The sequence below is a fragment of the Macaca fascicularis genome, chromosome 1 (genome assembly GCF_037993035.2).
Source record: "Macaca fascicularis isolate 582-1 chromosome 1, T2T-MFA8v1.1".
Classification (NCBI taxonomy): Eukaryota; Metazoa; Chordata; class Mammalia; order Primates; family Cercopithecidae; genus Macaca; species Macaca fascicularis.
Window position 1 is genome coordinate 113,979,541 of NC_088375.1, and position 12,127 is coordinate 113,991,667.

The 12,127-nt window shown below is 45.7% G+C and overlaps 2 protein-coding genes across 35 annotated transcripts in view; one reads left to right on the forward strand and one right to left on the reverse strand.

The window, feature by feature from the left end:
* Nucleotides 1-12,127, forward strand: part of LOC102127036 (NBPF family member NBPF4) — a 635,890-nt gene that overhangs the window by 43,274 nt on the left and 580,489 nt on the right.
* The window catches only part of PDE4DIPP2 (myomegalin), a 220,654-nt gene continuing 209,818 nt past the window's right edge, over nucleotides 1,292-12,127 (reverse strand). For 14 of the 34 annotated variants that reach the window (XM_073997239.1, XM_045381630.2, XM_045381254.2 and 11 more), the window contains 8 exons: nucleotides 10,981-11,220; nucleotides 8,827-8,943; nucleotides 8,033-8,259; nucleotides 5,592-5,735; nucleotides 4,380-4,518; nucleotides 4,031-4,077; nucleotides 3,082-3,133; nucleotides 1,292-2,364 (listed from right to left, as the gene is read on the reverse strand). In XM_073997239.1, the coding sequence (XP_073853340.1) occupies nucleotides 2,219-2,364; nucleotides 3,082-3,133; nucleotides 4,031-4,077; nucleotides 4,380-4,518; nucleotides 5,592-5,735; nucleotides 8,033-8,259; nucleotides 8,827-8,943; nucleotides 10,981-11,220 (1,112 nt within the window). In that variant the 3' untranslated portion in view covers nucleotides 1,292-2,218. Of the gene's footprint in view, nucleotides 2,365-3,081; nucleotides 3,143-4,030; nucleotides 4,078-4,379; nucleotides 4,519-5,591; nucleotides 5,736-8,032; nucleotides 8,260-8,826; nucleotides 8,944-10,980; nucleotides 11,221-12,127 lie in introns of all 34 variants that reach the window. The other 20 variants (XM_045382245.2, XM_045382097.2, XM_005542131.4 and 17 more) reach the window with 3 other exon arrangements.

Below are 12,127 nucleotides of genomic sequence, written 5' to 3' on the forward strand. Positions count from 1 at the left end.
GGGGGAGATCGTGGATTATTCTCTGCATTCCCAGGTAAAGCCCCTAGCTTACTTCCCTTTCTTTACCCCAAGCAAAAGGAATCAGTCTTCAGGCTGTACTGCCTGGAGTGTGGGGCGCGGTGATACAGGCATTCCCATAGCTGCTGCAGCTCTGTTGTCATACTGGCTTACACCTCAAGTCCAGGGTCTTCCAGATCTATGAAGCATCAGGGCTTGCCCAAGGACTGCAGTCATTACAGCCTGCCTGCCACTGAATTTTATTTGAAGCCCAGTAAATTTCCGGTAATAAAGCCGGCCAGAACCTTGGTGGGTTCTTCCTGCTGGGGCAGCTGATTCCCTTGTGGCCCAGGGTGGGTCTAAATGCTTCTTTTGTGGGCACCAGCCTGGAATCAAGTGCTGTGGGGTTCTGTCCAGTGCCGTGTGTCACTATGGCAAGACTGGTACTAAGTTTCAATATAAAGTCCCACACTTTCACCCTTGTCCCCAACCCATTAGATTCTCTCTTGGAGATGCTTTCCTGTGGCTGGGGCAGAGGTGGCATAGGCAATGCAAGACTGTCCTTCCTCCCTTCTTCAATCATCTTTCCTTGTTTTCATGTTAAAAGCAGGTGCTGTGATCTCTCACCTGGTTAGCTCTTGTGAAAGTGTTTTCTTGCATAGACAGTTGTTCAATTTGATGTTCCTTCAGGAAGACCATTTCTGGAGAATTCTATACTACCATCTTTCTCCACCTTCTACCTATTTATTTTTTAAATGTGTCTAGTAAATAATTGTGAAGTGATAGCTTTATTTTAATCTTGGGGATCAAAACCATGTAGCTAAGAACTTTTCCCAGGGAATATTTTAAAATTTTTATATCCATGTTTATGGAATGACATGCTTTTTGATTCAAGGTTCTTAAACTTAGTTTTAGTTTTGATTCAATGTTATAGAACACTGTTTTTTTTAAACTGTGATCTGCAGCCCACATGTAATGGAATCACCTGGGGTGCTTATATTAAAAAATGCAGATTCTAGGGCTCACACCAACTAAATCTCCTGGGATTGGAGACCAGCAGGTAGCTCGTATAATCTCCACAGCTGCTTCTAAGGCACACCAAGTTTAAGAAGCATTCTTTCATATTTTCAGACGGGATTCTTACAAAATGACAAAGAAGGAAAACCTTAATCTTTTAAAGTTAGAGTTCGGGCGTTAGACTGTGCACTTCTTCAACACAGTTTGTCTTTCCCATTCTCCCTTTCCAGTTCTTTATACTGTCAAGGGATTGGGGCAGAAATGGGAAACAAAGCAGTGAAAGAAAAACTATTTATTTCTTTATACACATTTTGCTTTAATAATCACCAAAAAGACTTTCATTTTCTGTCACCCACCCTGTCCACCGGTTATGTTGGCCTTCAATATATGGCGATAGCAACATATATAAATCTATATCATACATTTATACACACACACATATTCTACCAGCACTGTGAAGACACAGACTAGGCTCTATGAGGCTGGGGGCCTCTCCCATGCCACTTAAAAATGAGCACAGGTTTGCTCTATGCAAGAATTTCAACAGAATTGGTCTGGCCATCAGTTCCCAATTTCCCCGAGGTAAGATAGGATGACAAAATGGGACAGCATATTTGAAATGAGGTCAGTCCAATTTGGATATCATAGAAGAAAAGAAATCGGATGTGCTAGGTTAAGCCTGAGATGATATCTGGGAAGTCACCACATTCATGATGTGAACTCAAAGAATGCAGGTGCTACAGTGCAGACCAAAGCCCAGCCTGACTTGACCCAACAGGGTCAGGTGTGGATCTGTGAGTAGTGCTCACTGAGTGCCCGCCAGCAGTGTCCGGCAGGGCACCGCTGCTCAGTAGTGTGCTTTTAGAACCTGCCAGAGGAGCTCCAGCATTGGGACCACATGCCCCATTCATCAGAATCAGGGTCCTATATCCACTGAACTTTCCATCTCAGGACAGCTGATGAGGCAAGAAATGTGCTGTTGCTAGTTCCCAAGCTGCTGGGGCTGTTGAGAAGCAGTACCACGAAACCTTCTATGCAAACTACGCATCTTCTGCTTAGTGCTGGGCCAGGTGGACCTTGGCTAACGGTATTCCATAGCTCTCAGAAAGGCTTTCTGGCTTTCTCCCAGCTCCACCAGGATACACCTCTGACTCCCTCTTCTGGACCCTCTGGTGGACTTGGAGGAACGAGGCCCAGATGCTCCTCAGCAGATAGGTAGCTGCACAAAAGGGGGACAGGCCCACCTTTCCTGCTGTTTTAAGGACTTCTGGTGGCTGCGCTTCTTGCATGGTGCCTGGAAGGCAAGGGTCACAAGACTGGAGTACACGACAGAGCCCTTAGGGATTTCACCTGCAGACAAAAATAAAACAATCCAAATCAGTGTATGTTGCCAGGCCCTACTGATGGCTACCTGAAGCTGCAGTGAGAGCTACGGGGTGACCAAAGTCATGAGCACGATGAGAGCCAGTTAAAAGGATGAGCTAAGAGCATGCGCTGCAGTCTGGAGAAGCAACCGGTGCCCGAGGTTACAGGGAGCCTCCCCACCTCCCTGTGTGCTGAGATCCCTGCTCCAATTCACTGCACACTGGGCGGCTGGATCCTACCACTGCCTCTTTAGGGGCCAGGTGACTCTCCAAATCACTTTGTCTCAGCAGAAAGAGGCCTTTGCCATCTCCACCCGAGAAAGAAGTGCTTAGCGTGAAACATGCACATATAGAAACAGCCTGTTGTAGGAAGAAGAGGACATTTTGTGGGGATGTCCTCTGTTAAGTTTATGTCCAGTCGCCATAATGAGGGTGTGGAGGGACCAAGTCCACAAGGACCTCAAAGCTCAACTAAGTCCAGTTCCATCTTTGACAGATGAGGGTGCAGCAGTCTCACAGAGACTAAGGGACAAGCCGAAGCCACAGGCCCGTTAGTGATAAGCCAGGGATTAGAACTGAGGCCTCAGGTCCTTTCCAGTGATCTATGGGAGGTGGAGGGGAAAGCTTCCACACTGGAGAAAGCCAGTGAATACTAGAGACTTTTGGGTTACCTTTTAGTGGATACTAGAGACTTTTGGGTTACCTTTTCCGGGACAGGAATAAGGCTTTACAGAGGCAATCCTGTAAGTGCTGCTCTAAAGAGGCTCAGAAAAGAGAAGAATTATCAGAGAAAAACAAAAGGGAATTAGTGAAAAAATAAAAAAATTAAAAAAAAAAAGAGCAAGTTAAACTGGCCCAAGCCATTTTCACACTGTGGAGATCAACATTCTCTCAGGTTACAGTTTAGAAACATTTCTAGGAATGTGCTCAATTGCTTATGGCAAAGCTTTGAAGTCCAGGTTTAGTTTCTGATTTTTAAACCATTTCATATACCTCAAGTTTTTCTTCAAAGCACTTCCTAGGGAATGATTAACACTTAGTGTTTTAAGTAAACATAGATAATGTCTGGTACACTTGTAATATTTTTCCCCTGAAGGTTCAGTTGTTATTCACTAACAAATTCTCTTTTAGACGAATGAGACCCAACAGATCTCTTTTGTCATGTTGCTTAAAGATACAGCAAAATCAAATTGCTGTTCTTAACCCAGGAGTGTGCAGTGAAATCAGTTTACTAGGTTGCAAATTGCTTTTACTTTTTCATGAAGAGTAGAACACATAACTGGCCTCAAGATCCCTCTATCAAAAGCTCATTCTGAGGCAGACTCCCGAATGTCTAATGACTTCAAGAGTCAGCTGAACTGCATTTCTCCAGATTCCTGACTCGGCATCAAAGAAGAAAAGTTGGAGTTAAAAGGAGAGATGATGACAATGTGAGAGTGAACCAAGATACACGGGCAGAAGCTGACGGGGTGGGAGGGTGATGGGAACAGAAACTAGCAGGACTCTCACTGAGGACCTGTGATGTTGCAAGCGGACCCAAATCTTCTCCTGGAAGGCCAAAGCAGGCCAAGGTCACCTACAAGATCTGCTAATGGATGGTGATGGGTTGGGGACAGGCTTGGTGCCTCTGATTGGTGCCGTAGTTTTCTTACCTCTAAGTTAGTCCTTGCCTTCTTTAAAACATCGTGTGTTCTGGTTACTGAAACAACAAAAGAGCACCACAGAGTAGAAATCCACAGCAGAAATTAACCCTACTTGCTTAGCTGAGAATTCTAAAGCATTTATTTCTTTCTGGCCATTCGGCTTGGAGTCTCCTTCTATCCACCCTGTCCTCCCCTCCCTCTTCATCCACAATTGCTCGTGGCACAGGAGGTTTGGGGACATCAAATCAGTCACCACTCCCAACATCTCCAAGCCCCCCGGTCACTGCTCCTCTGCAGCACAAGTGGGGCATCGGGAAGACTGCCCGTTTCTTCCCCCATTCCCTCTCAGGGAACCTACGCTGGCTGACGATGAACTGCTCCATGCTCTCCTTCTGCTGGTTCGCAGTCTTCAGGCGCTCAGCTGTGCTCTGAAGGAGCCGCTCCTGTTTGGATACTTGGGTTCTCAGTTCCAGAAGTTCCCTTTCTGTTGATTCTCCCTGGATAAGAGGAACAGACTCTTACTGAACAGGCAGAAGGACTAAAGCACCCTGTGCTTTGTGGCTCTTTCCAATTCCAAGAAGGATTCTACAATCTTCTCCACCCTCCTGAACTGGATTTCCTCCTTCACAGCCTCAGATACCTCCAGCTGAGGACAGTTTAGGATGAGGCCATTAGGTAGGAATATTGAGACTCTGGAATTCCCCATGTAGACTAGCACAGGCCCACACACCTGTAGCTTAAGAGAATTTCGCTTCAGGCTGGAATAAAACTCCCAGCTCTGAAGAGGACCTTGCTTTAGTCCTGATATCAGTTCTGTCACTCCCTTCACAGGCAAGTTCAGAAATGATACATTCGGGAGAGAGATCTGGACTCAGGAAAGTTTGCAAGTTTGTAAATATTTGTGCCAATATGGAGATGGCAAAACACCGTCTCCCTGGAATGAGCCTAGCTGGATCCCAAAGGTGTTGGTGACATTGATCTGGAGCTGGGATCCCTGGGGAGGGGATCCTGAAACCTGTCTCCTCGAGGGTCTGCCAATCAGAGTTAGCCTGAGCTCTGAGCAGATCCTGAGGAGTGGCTGACTTTCCCCAGGCCTGGTCCAGAGATGCCAGCTGAAGTGATATGCTGGAATTCCAGGCAGCGGCTGAAAAGGCTCAGTCTCATGGGGGCATTCTGTGATCATGTGACCATGGGACCTGAGGGGTGGGAGGTGGGTGCTGAAGCTTTAACTGAATTTCAGCTCAGCCAAACTTCAGAGAGGTAAAGAAACTGAACCTTTATGGATTGCCAGGGTTATGATGTCTCCGCCTTCTCCACACCCCTTCCTCTTCTTGATTTTTTATCCAGGGGCCAGGGGGTTGGTGGGGAATGGGATGTATTTACAGCTGCAATGAAAGCAGCCACCATGGGTCAGAGATGTCCCTCCAGGGACACTCCTCTAAGGTCCTGTCTATCCCAATTCACTATGTGGCTCCCGATTTTCTGGAAAAGCTGTGACACTGAAGAGACAGAACAGTATTGGAGGGCAGGAAAACTGGGTTCAAACCAAGAAAGGACACTGGCATCTTACCACTTTGCCAGGCAGCACAGGGATGTGGGTGCTTGGCAGGGCCGCTCTCCAGAACACGGTGAGGAGGGAAGCCGACTCCTCTAGGGCATGGTGCAGTGCAGTGGTGCTGCTCCGAAGCTCATGTATGCCTTTGCTGCCCATCACCTGGGGAAAGGTAACACCACAGAAGCGGAGAGATTACTTTCTTCCCCCTGCATGGGCTCCCGCTTCCTTTGTGAGTGAGGCACAGAACATGGGCCTGCTTGAACTGTGAAGCCCTCGCACAACCATTTGCAGCTCTCAGAACTAAGGTGCTGGTCCCTTTACCAGGTATGCCTCCCTCCACCTGCAGAACCCACAAGGCTTTCAAAACTCACCCCCCTTGCTGTGTCCTCTATGAACCTGTTACCTTCCTTGCCTGAGATAAATGACCACGTTTGCATTGGCGGCCTCACAGCACAGAGGATGGCTTCTCATGCTGTGTCTGTAGCCCCTTACTGTGCTGATCTACTTGTGTGTGTGTCTTGCCCTCTAGTGTGGGGTTCCGTGGAGGCAGGGCTGTCCCTACGCATCCATGGGTCTCCAGCAGCTCAGACAGCACAGCCCTGGTGCCTGGTCTCTCTCACTGGCAAGGCGCTCTGAGAAGCTTTGCTGACTGCCTTCCCTCCCTCTATGCAGTCTGCACAAGGAAATGCCATGGCTGCCAGGCTTCTCACCCCTTCCACATGTGGGGGCCATACACCTGCAAATCCTTCAGTTTCTGTCCACCCCATTGTGTCAACTCTGCCCACAGATGGTCATGTGCCTGCATAAAGCAATGGCAACAAAAGCCAAAATTGACAAATGGGATCTAATTAAACTCAAGAGCTTCTGCACAGCAAAGGAAACCACCATCAGAGTGAACAGGCAAACTACAGAATGGGAGAAAATCTTTGCAATCTACTCATCTGACAAAGGGCTAATATCCAGAACCTACAAAGAACTCAAATTTACAAGAAAAAAACAAACAACCCCATCAAAAAGTGGGCAAAGGATATGAACAGACACTTCTCAAAAGAAGACATTTATGCAGCCAACAGACACGTGAAAAAATGCTCATCATCACTGGCCATCAGAGAAATGCAAATCAAAACCACAATGAGATACCATCTCACAGCAGTTAGAATGGCGATCATTAAAAAGTCAGGAAACAACAGGTGCTGGAGAGGATGTGGAGAAATAGGAACACTTTTACACTGTTGGTGGGACTGTAAAATAGTTCAACCATTATGGAAAACAGTGTGGCGATTCCTCAAGGATCTAGAACTAGAAATACCATTTGACCCAGCCATCCCATTACTGGGGATATACCCAAAGGATTATAAATCATGCTGCTATAAACACACATGCACATGTATGTTTATTGCGGCACTATTCACAATAGCAAAGACTTGGAATCAACCCAAATGTCCATCAGTGACAGACTGGATTAAGAAAATGTGGCACATGGCCGGGCGCGGTGGCTCAAGCCTGTAATCCCAGCACTTTGGGAGGCCGAGACGGGCGGATCACTAGGTCAGGAGATTGAGACCATCCTGGCTAACACGGCGAAACCCCGTCTCTACTAAAAACACAAAAAATTAGCCGGGCGAGGTGGCGGCGCCTGTGGTCCCAGCTACTCGGGAGGCTGAGGCAGGAGAATGGCGGGAACCCGGGAGGCGGAGCTTGCAGTGAGCTGAGATCTGGCCACTGCACTCCAGCCTGGGTGACAGAGCGAGACTCCGTCTCAAAAAAAAAAAAAAAAAGAAAATGTGGCACATGTACACCATGGAACACTATGCAGCCATAAAAAAGGATGAGTTCGTGTCCTTTGTAGAGACATGGATGCAGCTGGAAACCATCATTCTCAGCAAACTATCTCAAGAACAGAAAACCAAACACTGCATGTTCTCACTCATAGGTGGGAACTTGACAATGAGATCACTTGGACACAGGAAGGGGAACATCACACACCAGGTCCTATTGTGGGGAGGGGGCAGAGGAGAGGGATAGCATTAGGAGATATACCTAATGTAAATGACGAGTTAATGGGTGCAGCACACCAACATGGCACATGTATACATATGTAACAAACCTGCACATTGTGCATATGTACCCTAGAACTTAAGGTATAATAATAAAAACAAGAAAAGAGGAAAAAAAAAAAAAGCTCCCAAAGGCTGCTAGGCAATGCCACGTGTTTCTGTGGGGCTGAGGGGAAATATCCAGTCAGCTACATCTGGAACAGAGCAGAACTGACAGTGAAAATAGGAGACAGAGAAGACAGGGTCTGGCTGCTGTACATGGAAGAGGAAGCCTCAGCTGTTGAGAGATGCAAAGCACGAAAAACAAAAACAAAAACAAAAATGGTGGGAGAAGGAGTTACCATCAAAGGAAGAAAGGGCACAAGGAAACAGTGCATCTAAAGCTACAGGTGTGATTACCTCTGTGCCTTGGGCTTCAAGGCCAGGGAAGCTGCACGCTGACCTCACAAGAGACACTATCTTTTTGGCCAGCAGCTTGCCCTCCACAATCTGCTGTCTCAGGGCACTGTAGTCATCAATGTGGCCAATGACATGGCGGCCATGCTTATTGGCAAAGGAGCCATCAGTAGCATCACCCTCCAACTTGGGAGGGGTCTTCATTACTGGAGAAGTATCCAAACCCAAGCCTGGAAAAGAAAATAACAACACAACAGAATCCTCTGTTATTCATAATGATATCCTAGGTTTGCTCCAACTCAGAAGAGGTAGGAGACAAGAAAAGGAAGAGGCTGGGAACAAGAAAGGAAGCCTTGGAATGTACAAGGGTGGGGCAAAGACCATAGAGATCTTCTGGCTTCTATATTTTTGTAATTTTTCTTACATCATCTCTTAATGATAAATTTGCCAGGGGACAATTTTTTCTTATTGGCCAATGAAATAGGACAAATTATAATAAATAATAAGTTTCTGGGTAGAGAAGACACAGACAAGGAAATCAAGCTGGATACAGAGAACATTTTCAAGAATGGAGAGATTATGGTGCAATGAAGCATAAACAGCAGTAGGAAAACTACAGGAGGATGAACAATGGCAAGAAAGGCAGCCACAGAAGGTGCAGTGAGTAGGGCTAAAGGCCTCGGGGCATGCAGAGAAAACTCTGTAAATACAGATAATATGTTTAGAGACAACAAAAGATTATTTGCATTAATCACTTTCCATCATCAGTCCCTGGGCCCTTTAGTTGCCATATTTACCATTTTTTCTGTGGATTATGGCCGTTTCTGAGCCAGGAGTAGAGGAAGCAGAGCTGGGGAGGACCAGAGCTGGGGAATTCATCGCAACATCCCGGACTGGAGGGGACACAGCTGAATCTAGGGGGTAAAGGCAACCACAGTTTTCAGGAGCCCTGGAACACACAGCACATGAAGCACATGCACACCTAACCGTCCCCACTGAGGTCTAAGGTGGCAGGACTCTCCTCTTACAGAATTATCCATACCCCACAAGCAAAAGCAAAAGCCAGTGAGTCACTGAGTTCAGAATGTTTCCATTCTTCAGAACAAAAAGATATTCCTTTGACTGAGGGGTGTTCCATGAGAAAGAAACCTCTAGTTTGAAAAATTATTAGGTGTACTTTTATAAACCGAGTGTTGAGTATAATTTGTGTGTGGTATCTAATACGATGCCCTGTAACTAAATGTAATATGTATAAATATACATCGTACATATTAAAATGTAGAATCAAGGAACCAAGGAATGAATGGATTCATGGGGGACTAAACTCAACATTCTAGTCATCATTCTGATGAGCTAATAATACTGAAAAAGTTGACTTGTATGAGAAGAACGGAGACAGAAGGCTTGGTGGGTTAACATTGTCTTGCTGGAGACTAAAAAGTAACCCTATGGTGGAGGAATTGGATAATATCACAAAGAAGGTAGAAAAGGTCCTGCTCAGGCAAGTGTGGCCCAGTGCCTGTTTTCCAGCTCAGGCCTCGGGGGTGCTGGAGAAAGCGGGGCAGGGATGGCGCCAGTGGGGCTGAGTCTTGGCTGCTGTGTGGGAAGCCAGTGAGAGGGGAAGGCCTGGTTAGAAGGAAGAGTTGGAGACATAACTGAACACCACAACCATCAGGGCAGCCCAGAGGAGGGCAAGGCGTCCACCTAACGTTAGCTGAGAAGTTCCTGGCAGCCAGGCGGTTTGCTTGGCAGCCTACATGTGTTTTTTTAATTGAATTGCCAAAACAGCATAATCATGTTATTGTCACCTTTATTTGACAAATAAGGTTACTGTCAGATAAAGGAGCATCTACAAGAACCAGAGAAACATAAAGATTCACATGACGCAGAAATAGCTGGCAGGAGAGTTTGAAAGCTCAGCTTTAGAGAAACTGAACAGAAGTGGCTCCTGATTTGAATGAAATTGAAGGTGTGGACATGGAGGTGAGTGGAGATGGTGTGCTAAATGGTGTATTAAAAGGAAAAAAGGACAGAGGAAGTAGAAATTGAATGATTTAAGAGACTCGGGGGACACCACTGACATTTCAATGAAAACTGGGAGAAGTGAGATTGATGGGGGATGTTGAGAAGAGAAGGGGGACCTGGTCAAACACACCTATCTGAAAAGGCAGGCAAGAGGTGGGGTAGAGAAAGCGAATGATGGCTACCCGAAATAAATCACCCACCACCCAGGACTTCCCCAGAGCCCTGTTTCCTTAGGGGCAGGAACATTTTGCCACACACGGAGTTCCCCACCTGTGATGGAAAGGGGGACTAGAGAATCTGGGAAGGTCGGCAATATGGAGACAGGGCACCATGAGCTGGAAGGAACACAGACTGAAAATCACAACACCTGGTTCTGATCCTGGCTTTGTCTATAACTTCTCTAAACACTTGCTTGTCTGTTAATATCTCAAGACCTAAGTTTTCTTATGTGAAATACAGAGAGAGCAAAACCTGCTTTACTTCAGGTGAAATTCTATATGTGAAAACAGTTGGCTAATACTAAAGCACTAAGCAAATCCAAGAAAACGATACGAACATATACACAGCTGCTAATTACTGAGTAATTCTTAGTTGCCAATCACTTGTAAATGATTTCATTTAATGCTCAAAATCATATAAGGTATATATTATTATTACCCTCATCTTAAACATGAGGAAACTAAGGCTTAAACGTCTGAGACTTTAAACACCCTGTCCAAATCAAACAACCTGTAAAGCGGTAAACTCAGAATCTGGAGCCTGGTCTGACCTAAATCCCATGCTTCACTCAGGCTGCTAGACTTGAACATCTCTGATTTCAACCTGACCCCAAGGAGCATGGACCAGGCAGATTGTACCTTCTGCCACAGACATCCTGGTGATCTCCCCACTGGCCGAGGGCTTTCTAAGTCCCTTTTCCTTCCTACCTTGGAGGAGCAGCTGCTTGTTTCCAGGGTCAACGCTGGCTGGGAAGTTCTGGTTAACGGAGGAGGGGCTGAGGCTGCCTTTGCCAGCACCGCTATCCAGCTGCTGTTGCAGCTGCAGTCGCAGACAATTGTTCCCCTGAATGCTCTGCTCCAGCTGCCCTCTCAGAGCTCGTACCTCTGCCACCAGGTGGCTCAGTTCACTGCTCAAAGGGATTTGGTGACAGGCATCCAGGCTGTAAGCTAAGAGAGAAGAGGAGTCTGGTAACATTGACCCAAGTATTTCCAAGCACTTGTCAGAACCCTCCTCTGTGACATTCTTTTCTGCCAAGGATCCCACTATCATCTGAGTCTCATGCAACCCATCTATGATAGGGATGTCACCATTTCTGTGTATGGCCTGGGGATGGCACTGAGCTGGCACACATCCAGTCTGAAACTTCCCTGTGGTTTAAGTTAGACACATGCACCTAAACAGCATTTGACTGACAGATGAGGATAATTGAGCTAGAGAAGGGTAGCAGATGAGGGAGAAAGAGATTTGACAGTCTTCACTCTCAAAAATGAAAGACGAGAAGGAGGTCTTTTGGTAGCGTGTGAGAATGTGAGTTGGGGACCTTAGACCAGGGATTATAACTGAGTTTTTCAATTTCTCTCTCTCTCTCTCTATATATATATGTGTGTGTGTGTGTATGTATGTGTACATATATATGCCTACTTATAGTGTGTATATATGTTGTGTATGTATATACATACTATATAGGTGTATATATATACATATATACATGTACATATATGTACACACATATATACCCATATATATACACACACATATATAAAAATATATATATGTATATTTACCTCCATTCACTACACGTCTATTTCTTTGTAATGGGGATGAAGAGATCTAAGAAATATTCTACAAGGCCACAATCCCTTATCTGAAAACCTTAATGCCAAATATATTTTGAAAGGTAAAATTTGTTTTAGTTTTTAGCAAGGTAACAGGGTGCATATATCATATATAACATGTACCCAGTTGCATGTGAGCCACAATCCTTAATCAAACATATAACTATTTCTGTAATCAGCTATGTGAATATTCTAAGTAGATAAATACTCAGGAATATCCTCTTGTCAGTTCATCTAG